The 23938-nt window shown below is 46.3% G+C and overlaps 3 protein-coding genes across 4 annotated transcripts; 1 reads left to right on the plus strand and 2 right to left on the minus strand.

Annotated features, from left to right (window-relative positions):
* Window positions 1-276: 276 nt before the first annotated feature.
* Window positions 277-5120, minus strand: SF3B6 (splicing factor 3b subunit 6). Its single transcript, XM_050316145.1, has 4 exons — window positions 4957-5120; window positions 4597-4715; window positions 1997-2135; window positions 277-1488 (listed from the first exon to the last, which is right to left on the minus strand). The coding sequence occupies exons 1-4, from the start codon at window positions 4984-4986 to the stop codon at window positions 1399-1401; spliced, it is 378 nt and encodes a 125-aa protein (XP_050172102.1). The 5' UTR covers window positions 4987-5120; the 3' UTR covers window positions 277-1398.
* Window positions 5121-5215: 95 nt separating this feature from the next.
* On the minus strand, window positions 5216-11072 carry TP53I3 (tumor protein p53 inducible protein 3). 2 transcript variants are annotated; one of them, XM_050316567.1, is made up of 7 exons: window positions 10793-11071; window positions 9757-9946; window positions 9486-9628; window positions 8565-8832; window positions 7195-7407; window positions 6359-6555; window positions 5217-5593 (listed from the first exon to the last, which is right to left on the minus strand). In XM_050316567.1, the coding sequence occupies exons 3-7, from the start codon at window positions 9621-9623 to the stop codon at window positions 5387-5389; spliced, it is 1023 nt and encodes a 340-aa protein (XP_050172524.1). In that variant the 5' UTR covers window positions 9624-9628; window positions 9757-9946; window positions 10793-11071; the 3' UTR covers window positions 5217-5386. The 2 variants fall into 2 exon arrangements, with proteins under 2 accessions (XP_050172525.1, XP_050172524.1); XM_050316568.1 differs by lacking the exon at window positions 9757-9946 and having other exon boundaries at window positions 5216-5593; window positions 10793-11072.
* Window positions 11073-13074: 2002 nt separating this feature from the next.
* On the plus strand, window positions 13075-23912 carry FAM228B (family with sequence similarity 228 member B). Its single transcript, XM_050316961.1, has 7 exons — window positions 13075-13204; window positions 14289-14387; window positions 16449-16553; window positions 19127-19201; window positions 19874-20071; window positions 22892-22969; window positions 23374-23912. The coding sequence occupies exons 2-7, from the start codon at window positions 14358-14360 to the stop codon at window positions 23398-23400; spliced, it is 513 nt and encodes a 170-aa protein (XP_050172918.1). The 5' UTR covers window positions 13075-13204; window positions 14289-14357; the 3' UTR covers window positions 23401-23912.
* Window positions 23913-23938: the final 26 nt, after the last annotated feature.

Genomic DNA, 23938 nt, shown 5'->3' on the forward strand with positions numbered 1-23938 from the left:
TCCCGACCTCAGGAATGGGTTACTGTGGCCTGCAAGGCTTCCTGCTGCAAAAAGCAGTGACAATTTTAAGGGAAGGGATCCTGCCAGGGATCTCCTGTGTGTGAGAGCTGGGCATGGGCACCCTGCCCACCACCCATGAACACACAGGGACATTCCTGTACGAATGGCGATGGATGTGCTACAGCTCCTACCTGTGTCCCAAACAGTCAGGTGATGGATGACTCCCCTTCTGGAAGGACAGGTTACACACAGAACTAGCACAGCACACAGCAAGCCTTGATGAAAAAGAGCAAAATATGTAGACATTTAATTTTTTTTTTTACCAAATGAACAGCATGGTTCCTTAAGTGACAGATTCCAACAAAAAAATCAAAGGATCAGAAAATTGGAACATTTCTTTATGACAGTACAATGTACTGAAAAAACCAAAATCAAATTACAAATCCCCAAGCTAAGTGTGTTTGCATCTGCCCATGTTCTGCACTGGCTGGAAGTTGTCTGATCAGGGAGTAAAACTTCACATCCACCCAAGTAAATCAATTCCAAGGCAGGATATTACCAATGTTCACACAACTTCCAGTTGGCTCAGAACAGAGGCAGAGGTTGTTCTTTCCCACTTCCAAAAGACACTGGTTATGCACACTCTGTATCAAACTCATTTTTATACACAGGACATGAGTGCTGAAGAAAAAGAAAATCTACAAAAAATGTAAATTTGGTTTTGCCTCCATCAGATGCTACACCTAAAAAATTATGTACAGAAAATCTGTTAAGAATTCAAACACAGCAGGCAGCAAACAATCACAGTACATGTACAAAATCAAAACCTTTGTCTACTGTCTCGTTTTGGCCGGGTGTTCTCTAATTCACACGGAGTCCTCAGTACGACCCTGGTACACTCAGCCAAGACCTTGTACAGCCTTAGCTCAGCCCTGCAGCACAGCACTGTGAGGGCAGGGCTGTTTCACTGCACCCGGCCAGTGTTGGCACCACTGCTGGAACCAGATTTGACTGGAGTCACCTTATCAGCTGGATACTTTTAAATTTAAAAGGCCATTTATCTTCTACAGTTTGTGAAAGAAACTTTGCTATAAACAGGGGTTTGCTTTGTTCAGTCAAAAACAGAACCTGCTCGGCCCCTTCTTAAAGCTCCTGCTAGAAACAGGTCAATGCAGCCTTTGCCAGGTCACCCTCACAGCTTGGAGAACCCACGTCCACTTGTGGGATTTAATCTTAAAGCAGATCTTCCTGTGTTTTACATTTATTTAATTCTAATGTGAAGATCTAAAGATTCATATTGCAGCTTATCAAATCTGTAAGAGAAGAAGTGAGAATTCCTGTGTTTAGGTTAAGAACTCGACAGCAGGGCTTGAAAACAATTTTCAAAAAAAGATCAGTTTATTTCGGAGGGTCTGTGTTAATTCCGTATTTTTCCTTGAGAAGCTTAAGCTGTTCCTCTTTCTTCTTTGTGTCCATCTTTTGGAATGCCTGTAATTAGGAAGAAAAAAATACGTGAGATGACAAAGAATCTCTCATCTTAGGACATGTTGTTTCCCAGTAACTGCAACCAACACCAATACGAAATCCATCACCATCATACACACAGCTCTGTTTGATTCCTGCCCTTGGAGAACATCACAGGGCCCTGGACACCGTCAGTGTCCAGGCAGGACACCCAGAAGTAGAGACCTTTTACCCGTAAACAAGATCTCACACCCTGCTGCAGCTGTGCTGGTGGGAGGCCCCTGCTTCCTCTTCTCCAGAGTACTTGCACCAGAAACATCTTTGTCACACCCTTGGTCCAAAGGTGCTTTGTCTGGCACACAAATCCCCAAGTAAAGATGAAACCTTGACCACGTGTCCAATCCACTCCCTCCAACACCTGGGGATTATTTCTTAAGAGTACCCAAGCAACTGCCTTCACAACCTGATTTTGGGTTTGGTTTTTGTGCTTGGCTCTGTTCACAGGTAACTTAACCCCCCCTGGTGCACATACCCTGTTTGCATTGTAGTAGAGAACCACGAGGTATCTGTTGCACACGTTGAACCCTGACAGGTGATCACAGGCGTTCTTGGCGTCGAAGATGTCCTCGTACACCACGTAGGCTGTTCCTCTGGTCTCAGGGGTGTTCCCACTGCAGAGCAACATCAGTTTTAACGTTGAATAAAATGAACACAAAGTAGTTTTACTAGTCTAACGTTTATTTATTTATTTCACAGTGACTGAGATTAGATGAACTAATGCTACTTCACTAAAACCCAATTTTTTATTATTTCTAGATATTAAACTACATTCTTGCTTTCCACATCAAACAATTCAGAGTCAGAGGCAACAGGAAAATGTGCTCTATTTTGCTCCTGAAGGAAAGTGCACCTCCCCACAACAACTATCAGAAGCTTTTGTCAGGGTTGCCATGTGTCTGGAAATAATCTAAGTCTTTATTAAAGCAATTAGCTTGTTTAATATTACAAGACCTGGCTGTCAGTTAGTGGCTGTCTGGATCAGATGTGTCCCTAGGGTTGAACAGGGCTCCTGGCACATCACAAAGCCAATTTAGGAATCAGAACAGCCCTGCTGGTGACAGCGCACTGCTGAGCCACAGCCCTCACCCACTGGAGCACCAATTCCACTCCCTTTGCCCGAGGGATGGGACACACGGCTGGGCACATAACACTAATGAGCCCTGAGGGACCACAGAGTTTACAGATCCCAAAGGTTTCAACTAAAAGACAGTTATAGAGACTTAATAATCAGAACAACTGTCTCCAAGGTGCTTCTGAGAACTCCCAAGGACAAACAGTATCTCACATATCCAAGTGGGATGTGTACAAAGGTGGAGAATGGGATAAAAGCTGCATGAAGCACAAAAGCCATTACAAAGGGGGATCGACCTTATGCCTTGTCTCGTGATGATGTTGGCATTTCTGTGGGAAACAACATCAGTCAGTAGTCTCGAACAAACTGCTGGATACACACGTCAGTGGGTTGCCCTAATGGAAAGCTCCTGATACATCCCAGTTCCTTATGTCCCACTGTTCCAGCCTACATGTTTTCAGAAACCTTAAGTATTGGCTGTCCTTTATGTTCATTAACAAAGAACTCCACCTGTTTAGCCCAGCAGTGCCCCTTGTTCCTTCAGCCATTCCCCAGCCACATCTGCTGCATTTCTCTGTTGGACAAGGGTCTGTCCAGCTGCACATCCCAGCACAGCACCACCAGCACGTGTCCCCCTGTCCTGGTCTGCTGAGGGCAACTCTGCCTGTGAAACTGGCTTTGCTCTATACAATTAACAACCAAACAGGTTGCCAGAGAAGCTGTGGATGTGCCATCCCTGGAAGTGTTCAAGGCCAGCTTGGATGGGGCTCTGAGAAACCTGGTCTAGTGGAAGGTGTCCCTGTTCATGGCAGGGAGTTGGAACTAGATGGTCTTTAAGGTCCCTTCCAACACAAACCACCCTGTGATTTCAATCACTACAGCTCTGAAATGAGCACTTCTATTTGAGGTTGTTACACCTGGTCTGTTTACACAGCACTGACAGTTTAGGTATTTACATCCTGCGTACTCAAAACAAACATTAATTATCCACCCCAGTCTCAGGGCATTAGGGAACAGAAAGCCATATAAATGACAAGGGGATGTTCTGCTCTAATCTGATCAGCAACTTAGTCAGAAACTCAGGAAATGTGACTTACAATGTATTAAACACCAAGTTCTGTTTCCTCCCCTTCCTAAATATTCTAAATATTCCTAAATATAGAGGTAAAAAAAAAAAAATCCTTTTGTAAGAGTGTCCATACTCCAGTCAGCCTTACTACAGTCCTCAAAAGCTCTCCCTGAATTCCAGGTTCAGCCAACTCTTTCTGCAGAAACTTAGTGGGTCATGATACCATCCAGATGGAATGGTTTAATCCACAGCATCCATGTTGGATAGGGCTTGGAGCACCCTGGTCTGGTATCCCTGGCCATGGCACAGGGATTGTTGAAACATGATGATCTCTACGGTCCCTTCCAACCCAAACCATTCTGTGACAACTCAGACAGTTCTCAGGATAACAACACCAGAGCCAGCAGTGAGAAGAACCTCAGAGCTGCTGCAGACAGGTACAATCTCCAGGCATTTACAAGCAAAGTCACAGTCACATCCCCACTATCCAGACCCTGTGTGGTCGAGGGAACCCTGTCTCTGACCCACAGGGGTTGCTGCTGGTGTTTGCTTCTAGTCCACAGGTCCAGCAGCAACATCAACATCTCTGTTTTCCCATTAATTATCTCATACTCATTAAACAGGAAAACTGGAAAACTGTTCAGCTTCTGCCTTTCTTATTTTTATCTCCAGCAAAGGTAAACGCTCAGCTGTATTTAAGACTCAGGAGAATGAGTCTCATATTTTACCAAGTTCACACCAAATTTAAGCTTCTTCCCCCCCACCTCCCAGCAATATAATTTTCTAACAAATTCACATAAGAGCATCATCTGGCACTCAGGGCACCGAGCCTTTCCAGCTGTGGGTCCCAGCTGTCCCGCGCTGCGGTGGGAACAGCGGCAGCGGAGCACGTGGAGCCCTTCACTGTCCCACAGGAAAACAAAACACTTACACTCTGATCTGCCGGATGGGGCCGTACTTCCCGAAGATGTCGTACATCTCCTCGGCCGTGATCTTGTACGGCAGGTTCCTGATGTACAGGATGCGGTTCACCTCCGGGGGGAGCCGGATCTGAGGGGGATAAGGACACGGCGGGTGTTAGACCGGAGGCACGGACCGCAAACCTTAAACCCAGCAGCCCAAATCACAGAAACACGGAATGGGATTGCGAGGGACCTTAGAGATCACCCTGTCCCACCCCCCGTGGTGTTCCCGTCAGACCAGCGGGATGCCTGGAGCGGGATGGGCTCCCCTGGCCGGGAGCGGGGCCGGAGCCCAGCGCGGGCGGGACGGGGCAGCGCAGCGCACTCACGTTGGCTCGTTTGGCCGCTTGCATCGCCATGGCTGCGGGCTGAAGGAGGAGGCCTCGGCCTGGGGCAGGAACACCGGCGGGGAAGGAGCCCGGGAACAGAACACCAGCAGGGATCCGGAACAGGAACTCCGGCAGGGATCGGGAACGCCCGCGGGAGACCCGGATCTGTCCCGGCGTGCCCCGCTCGGCCCGGCCCCGCCCCCGCCCTCCGCCCTGAGGGGGCCGCGATACCCGCCTCGCGTCCCGCCTTCCATTCACGGCCACAGAGCTGCAACACGGACCTGTTTTTAATAAACGCCTCCCGAAATCCTTTGCCCCTCCTCGCCACCTTTTCAATAAACGCCTCCCGTAATCCTCTGCCCTTCTTCACCGCCCACAATAAGCGGTCTCTGCAGTCCAAGCCCCGCAGTGACCCTGGCACCCAGCACAGCTACAGCAGCGGCCCTTTCTTGAAGCAAACGGGCACTTCGATGACGATTTTGCCGATGTTCCTGTTCTCCTCCATGACCCTGTGTGCCTCTGCGATCTTGTGCAGGGGGTAGACGCTGTCCACGAGCGGCTGGAGACGCGGGGAAGCCCCTCCGGAAAAATGGGGCAGCGCATCCTCTGTGAAGGCTCTCACCAGCCGCTCCTTGTACTGCGTGAAAAGAGAGTTCTGAAGGTTATTTCCAGCCATTTCACTCACTGAGGTGTCTCTAAGCACGGCCTATACAAAGTGTGCGCGGCCCTCAAGGAGACACTGCCTGGCGCTGTCACGGGGAAAGGGGCATAATGAACATAGGACTGGTCTAAATTACAAGTAAGAAGGAAACTTTTAGATTTATTACATTGTAACTGAATGAAATTCTCCAAAACAGGTGGTGTAAGCTCAGTGCAGAAACATTTAAATTCAAACTGATAAAGTTCTTGAAAAAATTATATGTATTATATATATATATTATGTCTTAAACCATCTACCCTAGGGCTCTGCACTACCTGTCTTTTACTGTCATAGCTGAAAATTTTCCACATAAAGGGGTTTTCTTCTTGGTAGCTGGGCATCCAAATGGCCTTGCTTTTTACTGAAAAATTACCTAATAGAGGTTTTTATTTACCTCTCCTCAGACTCGATCAAATTGCCTGATTACTCGAGTTCTGTTCTTTCTTACACCAAATCTATAAATTATGGTACTTGTGAAGTACATTTAGAAGTCCTGGGTATCATTCCTCTGATTCAGGGAGGAATTTGATAAAAATAGAAAAGGGACATTATAACTTAATTATAACTTAATTTTTCCAAGTATGCTCTGATAGCTCAAGGTGGGCCTTTATTTGGCAAGAAGGTGTTTAACACTGGTTTTAAAAGAAAACTATCAGTGATTTTATGGTCAAACTGCACAGACTGTTGATAGCCATTACTTACCTCCTTGTCTCGTGACCGTAATAGACTCGTGTGGATGCTGGCTCTTTTGTAAAGCAGCCTTGCCAGCAAATCCCCATGGACTTCACCTCCGCTCAGTAGTCCATAAATAATCCACCGACCATCAGTACCCAGACAGTTGAGATTCTTCTCCCAGTATGAGCCACCAACACAGTCTAAAATAATATCCACTCCAGAACCTTAAGTAGAAACAGAAGAGATTTCATCAATGTAGTTGAGCTGCATTAAAGGCTGGGATAATCTCAAGGAAAACTAAAACCTTGTTCTCAATAGGTACAGAATCAACCCTGCAATTCTCATCTAATTCTTCCTACTGAAATTTTTTTACCAGTGTGAGAACCCAGCATGGTGAGGTAGATACCCTACCCCTGGAAGTGTTCAAGGCGAGGTTGGATGGGGCTTGGAAGCACCCTGGTCTAGGGGAAGGTGTCCCTGCCTAGTGGAAAGTGTCATGGCAGGGGCTTGAAACAAGATGATCTTTAAGGTTCCTTCCCACCCAAACCGTTCTGTGATTCCATGATGATTCAAACTCCTACAAAGACAAGTGTGAGGACCTGGTCCCACAGTTCTTTGTGGAGCAAAACAATAAGAAGGCACAATATTTACGCCCCAAATGAACACAGATAAAGAGAGCCCATGCAGAAAACAGCACAATTAAACGAAGGAAAGGCACATTCTGAGCTGAACAGTGTGTCAGGGTCACTGCTGTCTGCTCCCTCACCGACTGAGGCGGCAGCTGAAACTGAGCGTTTGTGCACATGTTGGGAGGTACAAACCCCTCCCCACTGTCACAGGCTCTTTCACAGAGAGGTTCTTACCTTGGGTGAACTCCAGGACTTTTTCACTAAAATCTTCACTCTTGTAGTTGAACCCTGCAGCTGCTCCAGCGTTTGCTGTTGCTTTCAGTTTCTCTTGAGTTCCTGCTGTCACGATGGGAATTGCTTTTGCCAGTCTCACCAGCTGAATGGCTGCCATGCCAACTCCACTGGCTCCAGCATGGATCAGCACTGTCTCACCCTCCTGTACTTTACCTGAAGGACATAAGGGAAGAGTGGTCACCTTTGGGCATCACCTTTGGATTAAAACATGAACAGTGTGGAAAATACTGAAGAGGGGTTGAAAGAGATGCCCTTCTGGGCTTTGTTTACATCTTCATATCCTTCATAGAAGAAACAAACCCAGGACTAACAGAGGTCACAGTGTGCTGACAGAACTTCATTTTACCAGTTTCAGTGGAATGACTTTATCTTGGCCCTGTCCAGCTCTGGGCATCTGTGACCATGCTTAAACGAGTGCAATCAGCCAGTAAAAAACACTGCTGGAGGTTGTTCGTTCTGAAAAATCAGGCACTCAACAATGCAGAAATACCAGAACTGCTGGGTAATATTAAGGACCAGTTCTACCCATCATCTATCAGTTGCTCTAACACATTAATTTGAAGTGATCTGGAAGTGATCCTGAGGAAACAACACTGCTTGAAGCAAGTATAAAGGAAAGTTATTTGTTTGGAACTTCTGTTCTTTACTGGAGCTTTTAGGTGCTACTGCTAAGAGAGTAGAAGGATATTTCTCACCTGAAGAAAACCCTGGCAGTGCCTTGGCAGCGTATTTTCAAAGTGAAGAGTGTGAGCTTCTGACTGTTTTAAATCAACTCAGAGGGGATTTTACCTACAATTAATGTCTCTGTGAAACAAGGTACAAGATGTTGCCTGTTGTATGTCCAAAGGCAATTGGTGAGAAAGTTCATTATATGGTCATGCTTGCAAGTGAAGCCAAATCCTTAAAGATAGGATGACTTTTCAGCTGTTCAGAGAACATGGAGGTTATTTGAGGGTTTAGACTTAATAAAAGATGTCCCTGCCCATGGCAAGGGCATTGCACTAGATGATCTTTAAGGTCCTCTCCAGCCCAAACCATTCAGGGATTCAAGCTGAGAAATAAAGATGAAAAGAAAACTGAGCATCTTTCCATATCCCTCCTTGTAAATATGCAATCAGCAGGGTAAGCTGTGAGTGGGGAGAGGTGGTCAAGATTTCAGGATTTGTGTCTGGCATACCAGATTCTGACCCACGGGAATGAAGTGACAGAGAAAAGGCAAACAGCATTCAGATGGAGGCAACAAAGAGAGGTTTTGATAACAGAAAGGAATACGAGTTCTTTTGGGATAGATGGGCAAATACACCTCTTACCTACAAAATGCAGCAGCTGAAATGCTGTTAACCAGGCTTCGGGAATGGCTGCAGCCTGGATAAAAGTCATATCTTTAGGGATTGGCATCAGGTGGCCCTCAGGAACTGCAACGTACTGTGCTTGGCCTCCTCCGGAGAGCAGAGCCATCACTGCATCGCCGACCTTCCAAGAGCCCCTGCAGCCAGGGCCCAGCCCAGCCACACTGCCAGCTGCTTCTAAGCCTAAAATATCACTTGCTCCTTCGGGGGGAGGGTACTTCCCTCTCCTCTAGAATAAAAGAAAAGAGAAGGCAAGAAAGGAAAAGCCACACATCGTTGACTGTAATGAATTGCAATATTCCCTTTGCATGTCCCTAACCTTAGGTCCTATTTATTTAATCCTGGTTTTGCACTGTGCAAATGTTCTAGTAAACTGAGGATCTTCTCTTCTCTGGAAACACTTCTTGTTTCCTAAGTATGTTCTTAAAATAAGAATAAATTCATTTTTTTATGAGTCTCCTTTGTCCAGGCCAGTCTCCACTGAGGAGGTACCATGGTCCCCACTTGCAGAGCATGACTTGCAGATCAAACTCAATAATTTGAATGTAGTTTTTCTCCCACTGGAACTGGGCTAGTGGAACAGTTCCTGTTCATCTCAAATGTCCAGAGAAGAGTGTAAGCATCTAGAAAGACCAGAGCTTTGGTTTTACATGTTTTCTTGAAAGGCAAGTGCCTTTCCACACTAGCCCAGCACTGCAGTGACCCAGATAAAAAGATTTACCTGCTGAATCAACAGACATCTCTCGGCCCTATGAAATCTCCCATCCAAATGCTCACAACTTCCAATCTCTTTTAACTCTTCTGATCTGTCAGGACTTCAGATAGGGGCTTGGAAAATCAGTGTTATTTTCAGGTACATAAATCTGCATAACATACACATACCTGAAGTAAATCTGCCCTATTCAGAGCACTGGCAGAGACCTTCACAAGAACTTCTCCTTCTCCTGGATTTGGTTTCATCACTTCTTTCATACAGAGATTTTCTGGGCCTCCTGGGCAATCAAAATAGGCTGCAAACATTTTCTCTGAAAAAAAAACCAAAACAAGGCTGAAATAAAGCTGGCATGAATACAGGCACACTTACATGCAGTGAGAAAATCTCAGTGATGAAAGATGACAAAAGATTTTAAAAATTCCTGTTTATTTCCCTTGCCTCAGCAGGTGATTCCAGCGTGCCTGGTTTTCTCTGGTAGGGGGTCCCACTGCTGCAGAAGTCTTTCAGGTAACTCCTCAGTCTCTGTTCTGGGGTTCCTTTTGGCACCAGCAGCTGTTAAGATGGACTGCAATGTCAAGCCTCCTCCTGCCTGGCAAAATTAAATCTGCAAGAGGCTCCCCTCTGCTCCCTGGTGTTGGGTGGAAGGAGATGAGAAGAAGAGGGAATCACAGTGGGAACAACTGTGTTACTTCCTGAGAACTGGTACTTTACTGAAGGCAGCACAGGGTGGGCTGCTGGCAGAGCCTCTTCAAGGAACCAACTTGGTGTGACAGACCACCCTGCCCTCTGTAACAATCCCTTGCATGATGATAGATGCTATCTGTACAGGAAGAGCGAAGTGCATACCTAATTGTTTGTGGTAAGACTGCAAATGCAGAATGACAAACAGCTTGAAACCCTAGCAATGTCAATCCCCACGGGGTGGTGCTCTACGGCCATTTTACAGCGAATAAACACTCCCATTTCTATACAATGTAATTTAAAGGCTTTTTTTTTTTTTTCCTGAGGCTGGTTGTGTATTCATGGTTTTCAGCTGAACCATTTAATCCAGTCCCACAAAATTTGTCTGTATCAGTTAAGAAATTGAGTGGGAAGCCCACCTGATACCACCCTGTAAGAGACGCTTCTGCTTTCTTAATTTTGTCCAAATTTTAGTCAATTAAAAATAAGATGTGAAAGAAGCTTTTTTGCCTCTTCCATCAGAGTTCACTAACTTGCATTTCTATAAATTGTTGCCTTTGTTGACAGATTCAGGCCCACAAAAATGTTTAAAAAAAAAAAAAGAGAGAGAGAGAGAAGGAAAACAAGGGGATCTGAGTATCTACATTGCACTCAAATACACAGAAAACCGCAGAAACTGAAACCCAAGTTTCCAACCAAGTGTAACAACTTCAGACTGTCAGATCTGCCAGCAATGGCCCCAGACAACAATTTTAAGGAGTTATACGGTTCCCGAGCACAATTTGTTACTCACCTTTGAGTAAGGAAGGACAATCTCTGCACCGGAACAAACCCAGCCTGCCCTCGGGAACAGAGTCCAATCCCGGTTCCTCCTCTCCGAGCTCTCGGTTCCTCCTCTCCGAGCTCTGCCCTTGCCATCAGCTGCTCCTCTGCGGGTCAAGGGGTGGAACGGGGCGAGGCTGTGTTTTACTTTGGAGGGAGAGACATGAGCAGAGTCAGCACCATTAGTGCAGCTCACTGTTGTTTCTACTCGCTGACCTGGATTATGGCACGGATGGAGACAGAAAGCCCGGCAGAGATCCACCGCTCCCCCAGCACACAGGGGAGCTTGGCCTGATGCCCGTGCTGGGCGGGATGAGTGTCACGGTGTGTGCTCGGGCAGAGCAGGAGGGACTGCTCTGATTTCGGCACTCAGACTCGATTTTACCCCGCTGGAGTTCGGGGCACGGGAGCTGTGACAGCCCTTATGCCGTAGACCCCCTAGGAAGGCTGCACTGGGCTCTGTTCCCGGGAGACAGCGGCGTTCAGAGCTCGCTGGTTCATGTCCACAGCCCCGTGCATTCCTACCTGATGTTTTAGAATCACAGAATCATTCAGGCTGTAAAAGCAAATCTAGCCCTGGAAGCACTTAGATATGTGGATATTGTTACAGTATTTTGCAAGTGTTGGCATTTTTTATCAATCTTCCACTCTTACACTCTCTGCCTTCCTCCCATAGCATTAAAAAATGCTCATATCAACTGTGATATGGCTCCTGAATGTTTTACTCAGCCACACCAGACTTGGGGATAAATAACACAGTGGCACCTTTTGGATCTGCTCCAGCTCTGTGTGTAGTCCTGCAGAAAACACCAGGATAGAGCTAGTCCCAAACTAGCTTAAAATGTAAAGCCAGGCTCTGTTGTAATCCCTGCAGGAATGGGAACTGGATGGTACCACGTGGCTGACAAACCTTAGAGCAGCTGTCAACCAAGTGAGAGAGTAGAAGATGTCTTGTTGCTGAACCAAAAACTGTGGCAAGATCGTTCTCTTGGGATGAACCTTGCTTATTATAATCTCATATAATACTGTAATACTGTCAGATACCATCCCAAAGTTACCACCTGTCCCTGAGCATGTGCTATTTTATTAACTATATCTTTAAGAGCAAACTGACAGAATTTTTCACCAATCAGGAACAAAAGTATGAGTGATTGGAATCACTCAAGCTCCGTGTAAGTGTAAAGAAATAATGTCACAGTGAGTTAAGAGGGAGCGACATTAAGGAAGACTCCATCCTAGTATCTGGGATTGGTCAATGGGCTGAACCTGGCTTCTTCCCTCTAGGTAGGCCTATTGGGTAAGAACTTTATTCTAAGTGTGCTAATTATTATTTCAAGCTTTCCTTGATGATTAGAGTTTGTGTATTGCTTCAAACTTTTTCTTGGAATCAGTGCAGTGTCAGCATCAACCCCTGACTCTGTCACAATCTTGTGTGATCAGGGTATTTGTTAATGAAGTGTGTTATTCCTTAAACTGTTCTGTGTGAGTCCTTCAAGGGCGCTGGCAGACAGCAGCAGTGGGTGACATACTTGACAAAACGGATAAAATACCAACTAAGAGAGTGGGGGGATCCAGGAGGGAGTCTCTCTTTCCAAGTTGTAATAAGGGATTTGGCTCTGACACTCTGCTGGTGTCCCTGAAAAGGCTGGTTGACCAACCCCTCGATACAGTTCAAGAACAGATAAAGTCCAAGAAGCATTTGGACAACGCTCCAGGCTCTTGAACACAAGGTGTGATTCTTGGGGTGTCCCAGCCAGGGGCTGGGCACTGACAGGCTGCTCAGGCACGAGGAACTTGTCTTTCCTGAGGTTCTGACAAATCAATCATAATAATAATTTTTAAAAAATAAAATATACAGGTTTTGAGGAACCTGCCCTTTTATGTGACTCTTGGTTAGTGTGTCAGCGCAGTGCCGCTGGGGTAAAAACCCACACATTTCCCTCCTCTGTTGGTATCTCTGGCTGACTTCAGTTTCAAATTTAATGTCACGGCCAGCCCTGCACGGTAATGTGTGAAATCTTGTAATACAATTTAGTGAACTCTGGATAAACCAGTGAGCCCGACTTCGCCTGCTCGGCCCGCCTCAGCTCGGCCAGGCTCCTGTGGGCTCGGCTCGGCCGGGCTGTTCTCGCTTCTGATTGGCTCGCCGGCCGCGCTCTCGCTCTCTGATTGGTGGGCAGCCCGGACGGGAGCAGCGCGCGGGCTGGGGTTGCCATGGCAGCGCGGGACGCGCGCGGAGGGGCCCGGCCGTGCCCGTGCCCTGCGGCCCAGCTGCCCCGTCCCTGTCCCCGGGGGCGGCTCCTCCTCGTCCCGAGGGGCTCTGGGTGCTGGGAGAGAGGCTGTTTTCCCCGGCGGAAGGACGTGGAGGGGCTCTACAACAATCGTGAGTGTAGGAGGGCGCTGCCATTTTCCCCTCAGCGGGGCTGTGCCGAGCGGGGTGGGGCGGGTTTGGCTGCCCTCGCCTGCCCTGGGCTGTGCGGGACTCGCCTCAGGGTGCGGGGCGGGGGGTTCGGCGTTTTCCTCTCGCTGGCCCGGTCACCATCGCTGCCTCCGAGGTGCAGGGGCCAGGCCTGCACATGTTATCTGTTAGCTCAGCGTTCACAAGCTGCAGGGTTCATAGAGCTGCCCTGCTCGCACTAGAGACTGGTTCTCTCACAGAATCAGAACAGTGTGAGCTGGAAGGGGACCTTGAAGTTCCTTCAGCTTCAGCCCCCTGCCATGGGCAGGGACACCTTCCACTAGACCGGGTTGCTCGAAGCCCCATCCAGCCTGGCCTTGAACACTTCCAGGCATGTGGCACAGTGAAACATATGCCCTAATATTACAGAACAGCCAACCTGCTCATGGGACTTGGCATTTGCAGGCTGCAAATGCTACATTAACTGCAAATTTTTTTTTATCCACTCAGATTTTGGAAATACTTTACTGTATTTCTATCCAAGACTGTGGTTAAACCTTTAGTTTTAAGACCTGAAAACCAGCTGCTGTCTCAAGTCAGAGAGCCCTGCCTTTGTCGGTCATGGAGAGCTGGTGTCTTCTAGCAAGACTCCAAACAAAGCAGTAAAAGAAAGGATTAAGATTCAGTGGCAGCTTGAGTTACAAAAGACTGGGGGGAGAAAAATCTGCAGTTAGAGTGTTTACCACTTGTGGGTTCCTGAGGGCAGATTGCTACAGAGGCAGGTTCTCTATGTTTGCTCTCTTTTGTCTGCCCTGGGGGTCCCAATTCTCTGTGATGAGATCAAACACCTCCTTTGCTTTGTGCTCACAGAAAGGCTCAGCCTTTCTTTGTGAGATGGATGGAGTCTTAATACTAGTTCCCGAAGTTAGAAAGGAGCCTAATGGTTGGGTTTTTTTTAAATTTTACTTGTTTTGTAAGATCAGAAATTAAAATATTAAAATATGTATTTTATGTAATTTGTAGTTTAAAATATTGAAATATGTGTTTTCTGCGTCTCAAACTTGTCCAGGGATTTACAGCATCCCTACCCCAGAAGAACAAAACTAACTGGAAGGAAAAGAAATCTGTCAAAGATAGTATGACCAAGGAACCCATGGCACCTCTGCAGGTGAGTGGGATGTCTTTCTCATAGGGGGGTTTGTTAACTTGTCTGATATCAAATCTGTAACACCTCAGTTCAGCCCAGCCTCAATGCTCTCTGCCTGTTATTTTGTATCAGAAATTGGGTCAGTGCTAATCAGGGTACATGTACTGTCATTTGTCTGTGTAGGATATTGACTGCACAGTTTGCCTTAATTGGTTATTACAGGATGAAGGATAAACTGTGAGAATTCTTCCCCTGCTCCTCAGACACCAGGAGGTTGGATATGCTTTTTTGGAACTCAGTAGACTTGTGCTGTCTGGATAAAAGGGAGATTGTTTTTGGAGCAGGGGGCTTCTCCCAGGGAACACCATCCTCCAAGGCACAGCTCTGCAGGGGCCGTGGGGCACATGTAGACAAAAAAATGTTCATTTCCACATGGAAAGTGGCAGGACCCCTGCTTTCCAAATCCTGTGTCCTAATTATAATCCCCTCTTTTCTTCTGTGTCTCTTGTCTCCTCTGTGCAGAGAAGACAGGGAATCACTGTAGAGGAAGGGCCTGCTGGGCTGCCACACTGCCAAGGCCAGGGTGTATTTCTGGCTTTGGAGCCTGACTTACAGGGGCTGAAAAAATTCCGTGGAGGATTGGGATGTTGTGACCTACCCCACTGCAAATCTTTTAGTTTTCCCTCGTGCCTGATGAAAGAATAGAAATGTTGCAGAGTTATGCAGGAGGGAAGGAAAGTCACTGGTACCATGTGCATTGTTTTCCCCCCTTAATTTGGTTTGACCTGGATTACATGGCAGAAATGAGGATTTTTCCATTATAGAAGCAGTTGGAGGGAAGGACACGAGCTTTCAAATTTGAGGAAGGGAATTTTCAGAACTTGGCTGGGCAAGGCCTTGAGCAATCCTGCATGTGAGGTTTGCTCTGCTTCAAGCTGGCATGGGACTGGGGCTCTTGAGATCCCTTCCAACATACACTTTCCTCTGGTTTCTGACTCAGTCAGAAAAGACAGGAAAGCATTTCTGTGAGGAAGCAGGAATATCCAGGCAGATGTATCTACCAGTGCATAAGAGCAGGGAATGTGAAATGAAACAAATCATGATACAGATTACAGACTGCACCTTGAACTGATGGTAAGAGATTCGAATCTGCAGTCCAGAGAGGCCAGCTGGGAGTCAGATATTGTCACTGAAGTGCTGGGTTGGACAGAGTAAACTTTTAAATATTGTCTGGTACAAAAAATATTGTTACCTTCTATGAATACCTGATTTGGAGAGTCTTTGCAGGTTCTTTTAACTAGATGTTGCAAAAAATAATTGAAGAACAGAATGTATTTTTGTAACTGAAAGATGTGGCTGAAGATTTGAGGTGAGTATCTCAGCAGAAATAAGCTTTTCTTTTGTTCCACTCTCTACCTAAGTAATGTGAATCCATTGTTTCCTGGAAGCAGTGTGTCTCCAGTGAATCTGAAATAAATAGAGGTTTAAATGGAGGTTCCTGTAAAGGGCATTTTACCTCTGTGGTTCTGCTGTCTCTGTTATAAATTGATACAGATATACTGAGGCACAGACAAGAGAGGAGATGGAATTTTCTGGCTAGAGCTCAGAGTTGGTGCTTCAGCATAAGCTTTGTCTGGTAGAACTGACTTTAAAGCCCCCTGAAACGCAGCCATCCCTGGGGTGGGATGTAGCAGTTACTTGAAAGTGACTTTTATGTGATTGAAAAAGGCATAAAGGAAGTAAGTAATAGTCCAGAGGTGGAATTTGATAACTCTGACATGTTTTCAAAGCTGACAGGCATTCTGGAATCATTTGTGAACCACTGTTCTTTGAAACAAAATGTACTGTCTGTTGTTTGTGGAGATGAGGACAGACAGTGTCCCACCAGAGGCAGTACCTGACTGTAAACCTGATACTTCATCTCTGTTTTACTTGCTGTGACAGGAGGATGCTGCTGGCATCAGCAGTTAGAATTCCTTTAGAGATTTGCTTCATCGATTGGTAGCAATTGTAAGAAAATAAAGGTTTTGCTGTTTATGCAATAGTTTTGCATGTTTTTGGCTGTTTTCATGTTTCTTCCAGATTATTCCAACCATGCACAGTGGGAACAGCTCAGAGACTCCCTGGCTAAAAAACATGACACATCTGAGACCTGCGAGAGAACCTGATCAGCCACGGCCCTGGCAGGTGAGTGACTCCCAACACTCCTTCAGCTATAGGTTCTACTGTGAACAACCACAGGAAACAGTATCTGTAACTGGGATCCCAGAGTATTGGTGTGTAACTGGGCTTCTGTTTTGGAACTGGCCACCTAATCCCACTGAATTCTGGACAGTGGGATTAGGGAATTCTGGTCTGTCTGTCTGTGCTCCCAGACTGCCGTCCCTGGCATGTGCCTGAATTCATCTGAGAGCCAGCAGGAGCTTTGTGTCTCAGTCTGTCCTGGGCACACTCAGAAATGGGTATTGCAGTGTGTGTTACTTCCTACTGCTCCATCCCAGATTGTGGAACCTGGGTGAGGGCCTGATCTTTGTAAAGCAGGTTGGCTTTTTATGCAGACCTTGCCCTTCCTTTACCTTTTTATCCACAGGTTCTCCTCAGCACCAGCAAAGAGTGGCACAGCAAAAACTTTTGACTGCAGAAGAAAATTATTGCCAAGGATTGGCTAACACAGAAGGGCTTCTGTTGTGCAAAGATATGAGTGGAGGAATGAAATGGAAGTTATGAGGGGAGGAATGAAAAATCTTTATTTGCAATGTTCTGAAAAATCTGAGATGTGTTTGTCATGGAGAAGAACAAAAAACTCTGCAAAAAGTAACCAACTCAAAGGGTTTTATCAAGCTCTTGCATCCTTTTGAGCCAGTTTTACTGAGTTACTTGCAGCTTGGTATGTGGAAAAGTTTCCCATAAAACCTGAAACAAGGTTGTGACTAGTCACAGGCTCATGGAACAGCCCCAGCTGGAAGGGACCTTGAAAGATCATCTGGTTCAACTTTTTATGGGAAGGAGACACCAGATGAGGTTGTCTAGCACCCTGTCCAATCACATCTTGAAAACTTTCAGTGATGGGGGCTCCACCACATTCCTGGGGAGGTTGTTTCAGTGAGTGATTGATCTCACTGGAAAAGGTTCCTTTCTTATATTGAGATGAAACTTCAGCCAACGCAACTTGAACCTCTTACCCCTTGTCTCCTGCCCGTGGCTTCTGGTGCAGAGAGAATCTCAATCCTCTTTGTATCTGCCCTGTAAGAACTGTGATGAGGCTCCCCCTGAGCCTGCTCTTTTCCAGGGAGAAGAGACTGAATTCCTTCAATCAAAGGGGACCTAATTCCTTTGGTTCTTAAGGAGTCTTCAGATGGGGATCATCCTGAAGGAAAACTTTCCACCTACTCACCAGATGAATACTTTCTGCTGGTGGTTCTCAGCTGGAGCGATGGCTGTGTGTCCCTGCTGCTGTTACGGTGCTGGTCTTAGAAAGGATCTGTGATTATGTGAAGTGGATTTGTCAGGTGTAATACAACATACCAATTGTTTCAAATAGTAGGATGAAAGGAGCTTAAAATGTGCCAGCAATTTAGATTTTCTCTTCTCATTTGTTTTTGGTGTTTTTTAATACTTCTTGTCTTCTCCTTGTTGGTCTGAGGTATGATGTCCTGCTCATCTCAGGATAATAAACCTGTTGGAGTGTGGAGCTGGTCAGCAAGGTCAAGACAGACATGACTGAAAACTACACTGTTTACTGGAATTAAGAATCAATGTTAAGCACAGGGAGTAGCAGGTTAATTTTCCATTCTGTGCATCAAATGCATTCCCTGAGTCTGTGCTGCCATTGGCATGGTGGCTCGTGCAAAAATGCTGTGGCTGTAGCTCAGGTTTTAAACAACAGAAGAAAGTCACAGCAGGGATGACTTTATCACTGGAAAACATGGGAGGAGGCAGCAGGTCAGACAGGTGAAATGTGAATGTTTCAGCCCTGCCTCTGGCTTAGGCCTGAATAAAACCAGGTCACTTGAGGTTTGGGATAATCCTTTATCAGTTGGGGTCAGCTGTGCCAGCCGTGTCCCTTCCCAGCTCCTTGTGACCCCCTCCCCAGCCTGCTCACTGGTAGGGAGTGGGGTGAGAAGCTGAGAAAACCTTGGCTCTAGTGTAAACTCTACTTAGCAACAATTGGAACATCAGTGTGTTATCAACATTACTCTCATCCTAAATTCAAAACACAGCGCTGTACCAGCTACTAGAAAGAAAATTAAGTCTTTCCCAGCCAAAACCCGGATGACTTGTTGCTTGTAGAAACTGCTGATGGACTCTTGAAGACAAGATCTCTCTGGTTATCCCACAGAGTTGGTGCAGCCTGATCACAGGGGAGGTACCCCCCTCATCTTCCCTGTAGGGACTCCATCCCCAGGTGATGGATGGATTTGGTCTGTACTGCTTGTGCTCCTTGGCTGCAGTGCAGGAGTTGAGTTAATGAGCCATGTTTGGCACAGGTGAGCAAGTGGTGTGTGGTCGTGGTGAGGAGCAGCCAAGGACATGTATGGTCTTAACATGTACATTCCTGTTCCCATTCCAGTTCTGCCAACACTCTTCTGTTGCTACTTATCCCCACTGTTCCAAGCAAGTCTTGCAAGGATTTGCCAGCTGGGTTATGGTATAATGTGCCTTTAATCACAACACCATTAATTATTTTGAATTCAAAAGTAAATCTAACTCCTACTCTGAGTCCTGCTTTTGCTTCATGTGGGTTTTTTATGTTCTGTTAGGTAACACCTGACCAAAGCCGAGACATCCTTGCTTCTGTTCAGTGCATTTTGGACAGAGAAAATGGTTTTGTGAGGGTAAGAAGTGGTACCTCTTTTCTGATTTGTTGTGTGCTTTCCTGCATGTCAGTGTGTTCTAGTTTCCAGTCAGTGATTTGTGAGAAGATGTTAATTGTCTGTATCCATTGAAAAACTGATTTAGAAGTATGAGTTTGTGGCCTCTTCAGTCTCCTCTGCATGTGACTGAAGTAGTAACCCTAAATGTGAACCATAGGTGCCTTACCTGCCTGTTTGCACCTAAGATTTGCTCTGTGGGTGTGGTTAGTTGGTCAGTGGGGCTGTGAGCAAAGGGCAGCAGGGCTGATCTGGTCTGATTTGATCTGATCTAGCAGATTGCCAGTGCTGCAGGGAGAAGGTCCTTCTCCTGCTGCCTGTCTTGCACAGTCTGCTGCTTATCAGCCCCCTGTTCTGCAGTGATTTCAGCTCAATTACCTGATGGGAAAATGCGAGTAATTTTCTGCCAGTCTTGCACCACAGTTTCAAAAGTTAAGGGTTTGAATGCCAGAGCTCTTGCAAGTAAGAGGTTGGAAATAAGTGGTTGGAAGTGGAGAGAGGGAGAAGCACAAAGAAGGGCTGGAAAACAGGGCCCTTGGAGTAGAGACCAGTCAGATCGGCCAGCCTTCACCTGTGAAACCTTTAATGTGCTTGGCCAATAATTTGTATGGTTTTTATTTTCCATTTCTTACTTAGGAGGTGGACAGATACCTGAGGCACAATGATTTCCTAAATCTGAGGAAGAAGGAGATCGTGTACAAGGAATGGCTTAAGGATGTTTTAGAGCCAGTGCTGCAGAAAATTGAGGACAAAATGGGCAGCCAGTCAATTGAAGAAATGCAGAAAAGGAAACAAGAACAATTATCTCAATATTTAAACTACTGTAAAAAGAAGGTATCAACGAGAAGTACATTTCTGTCATGGAGAGGGTTGGATAGGAAGGGCTTTGGACAAGATCAGGGGTTTAGCTGCTATTTGCTGTCCGTTGAGTAGCCTGGAGTTCAGATACACCTTACCTGTAACTTCCCTTTCTTTCCCAAGGACTTCTGTAATGGTGACATATGATGTTAGAGCTGTTTAAATTCACCATCAGATACAAACAATAGCATTGCTTGGGTCTGAAGATGATGAGACACCATACTGAGCTGTATTTCCCTCTGTGAGCTGGACCATTTAGTGGGACAAACTGAGCTCTGTCAGCTGAAATCAAGGACTGACTGAGCAGGGGGTGGACTGCACTCTCATATCTCAGGAGTTCAGCTACATCACTACTGCAGTATGTTGGCAGAGCTCAAGTGAAATGATTTTGTGGCCTTGGATGCTACTGATCATAAAAGAAAAAAATGTGGGAACAGGGAGATACAAACAATTTTCTTAAAGTCTATATGCAGGTAATAGACCTAATGTTTTGTAGTTCCATGTGTTTCAGTTCTCGGAAAAATTGCAGTCACTGTAGGAAATACTTGTTGGTTTTCTTCATTTTGCTCTGAATTTCACACCCCTGTTGAGTCTCAAATCCCACAACTCAACTTTCCGCATCTCAGGAATGGAAATATAGAGCAGTAAGTGCAGTTACATAATCTACCTGCCACAAAAAATGATAATATTTTATCGAGAGCAGGCATTTGTTGTCAGTGGAAACCACTGCACAGTGGACTCGTGAGACTGTAAACAACCTTCTCAGCCAAAAATGAGAATGTCATGGGAGCTGTGTTGTTTTAACGAGAGCAAATGATTTCTTTTCAAAGGCCTGATGTGACAGACCCATGCATTTAAACTGCATGGAACACCAAAGACCTGAACAGTCCTACTGCTGGTGTCCTAGGATTTAGGATATGTTGGGTGTGCTGTACTTATCTGGGTCTGCATCAGTCCACTTGCAAGCTTCTGTGTCAGGTCAGGAATTTCTGGGTGTCCTCCAAAAGCAGTGGCTGATGTGCTGGGATGTGTCCTCCTGGAAGGGAAGCCCCTCTTTCTTCTGTCACACTCCCTGCTGCTGTATCTCCATCTTCTTGTTGCTTCTGATGATTCCTCCAAGTTCTTCACTGCCCTTTGCTTTTCAAAGCTGTCTTTTCCCCCTTCTCTTCCTCCCCTCACTGTTTTTCCAAGTTCCTCCATCTTCGTCAGCTCACTCATCTGCCTTTTTCGCACCATCTGACCCCTCCTCCTTTACCTCTCTTCCCTGACTCCCTGTTCTTCCAATGACCTGCTCACACATGGGTTTTTTTGCCTCAAATCTGCCTCCTTTTCTCTGCCATTCCCACTCCTCCTCCCCTCGAGTCCTGTGGCCATGGACTGCAGATGCCTAACGAGATGGTTGGTCACAGGGTGAAGATGGCAGTGTGACAGTGCAGCCTGCAAGGAGAGGGGTTTCCCCTGCCTGGGTTGCTGCTATGTTAGCCACAACTCAGCTTCTGGTAGTCCAGGCTATTGTGGGCATCACGTGCTGCAGAGGAAGAGACCCCCCTGACTCATTTTGAAGAGCTGTTACTCTGCTGTATTCCAAGGGCTGTGTGAGGGGTAATGCATCGACTGCATGAAGGGATCAGACCTGGGAGTGCAGCAAAGCACTCCATGATCCCCTGAGCTCTCAGCACACCCTGTAGAGGGGTGATATGTGATAATAAACCAAGGGGTGGCACTAAAACTCTGCAAATTGAGTTCTGTTAGGGCTTGAAGCTTTCCAGGGACAGACATATGAGATGGTGAGTGTGGCTGCAGTTGTTGTGTGGGGAATTGCCAGATCCTGAGGAGCAGAGGTCCCTGTGGAGGCAGCGTTCACACTCAGCAGCAGAGAAGCCCCACGGTGCTTCCCGAGTGTCTGGGAACAGAGCAGGCCCTCGGGGCCTGGCTCTGAGCTGCTTCAGCACAGTGACCTCTTAAATCTACTGTAGATCCCACTTTTGTTTTGTTTGTTTGGACTTGTCTTGCAGAGCTCCTGAGCTGTTCAGGTTCAAGTATGGTTTTTTCCAAGTCTTGAAATCATATCCACAGATTGCCATGAAGAACTGTGTAGGGCTGAGATCTAGGAGGCCATGGGCTGAATCCCTTCCTTCCTGGGGTCCCTGGAAAATCACCCACACAAGAAAGATGAAAAAAACTTTATTTCCAAGGTTTTGCAAGAATGAATATTAGGGAGGAGTATTTTATGTGCTTGTTATAGGGAACTTGAACTGCAGAACATGTTGACTGCTGCAGGCAGAGTTTTTGATGAGAGGGAGCTGTGACCTGCACTATGAGGTGTGCTCAGGTCTTCACTCCTATGTCTAGATGGAAAAGCTGGATCATGAACCCAGACCAGTGACCTGCCCAGGCTGTGGCCTGCTGAGAGCTCACCCACTCCTTTATTTTTGTCTTTTTTTTTTTTTTTTTTTTATAATACCTGTTTCCTTCTCTGTCAAAACATTTTCCCTTGAACGAAATCTCCACTGTCTTGACTGCCCTAGTTAAGATCAGCATCTTAGCCTGAAATTATTTCTGGATGCTCCATGAAATCATGTATTATGTATTTATGCCTATGATAAATTAAAATGGATAGAGGAATTTTCCTGGTGCACTTCAACCACCTTATTTCTGAGGTGCAGTGTGTGAAAACTTGGGACTCCTTTTCTCGACCATGTCCATCACAGGCTGTGTCCCACCCAGGCTGGCTGCTCTCACCATTGTATCACCTAAGGCTTCTGAGACCTGACCCACTACCTGCTTCTCCCACAGGGCTACGTGTTTTTGGACCATTTTGACCCATCAGAATATGATCCATTCTCCCAGAAGACGTGCACAGACTGCTGGAAGGTGTGAGGTTTGGAGTTCCCCTTTGCCCAGCAGGCATAGTTGGGAGGCAGAGCACGTTACTGACGTGCTGCTGTAGAGAAACACATTCTAGTTTTATTAACTGAACAAATGTGGGTCCCAGCTCCTACTGCATTTAAGCCCAAGAGTATTTGAACATGGTTTTCAGCAGGAATGTGGTTTGGATCCATACTAAGCCCAGATTTAGAGGCACAGTAGGCAATGGCAGGGGGGAGGTTTGTTTTCCTCATTTCAAATCCACTGTGGCAGCACAGGGAGTGTGTCCTGTCTAAGGAGGGTTGGAGAGTTCCCAGGCAAGCTGTGTGTGTGCTCTGTAGAAGGAACTACTCTGACAGCTCAGCTGATCTTTACAGAAGCATGGCAACAGTTTTTCCTTCTGTTTAAAGGATGGAAGTCATCAATCACCACAATGACAGCAAGAGCCAATGATGTCACCTGTCCCCTGGCTGACCAGAGCACCAAGCACAGCCAGCAGAAGGTGTAAAATAGGTTACATCTGCTGCCAAAGCTATCATAACAGGCCAGGTCTTCTGTCAAACTGCAATAAACGTACTGTCTTGATCGTGGTTCTGGAGTGGTGTTACCCAGCAGCCAAAGAAATGTTTGGAATGCTGCTCCTATTCTTGCCAGCTCCAGTTCATGCTCTAAAAGCCAAAACCTGCTGTTTTAGGAGATTTAACTTAGGCTCAGCTCAACAAAGATAGTGCTGGTGTTCTCTCCTGAACACAGTATGCAAGCAGTAAATCAAGCTTTTAACATACATATATGGTGTTCTGAGGAAGCAGGAAATGAGGAGGGGAGGGGAGAGGGGAAGTGCTTTTCAGAGAGTCTGTGCTGAGCAGCAGCTGAGCCAGTGCCCCACAAACCAGCCTCTCTCCTGTTCCAGTGTGGTCCCATCTCCCCCCTGGTGTGGCTGCACAGCAGCTCTGGTCTCAAAGCCTGGAAACAGAA

Source organism: Myiozetetes cayanensis, unplaced genomic scaffold (genome assembly GCF_022539395.1).
Source record: "Myiozetetes cayanensis isolate MyiCay16 unplaced genomic scaffold, myiCay2020 scf2-11, whole genome shotgun sequence".
In the NCBI taxonomy this organism is placed as follows: Eukaryota; Metazoa; Chordata; class Aves; order Passeriformes; family Tyrannidae; genus Myiozetetes; species Myiozetetes cayanensis.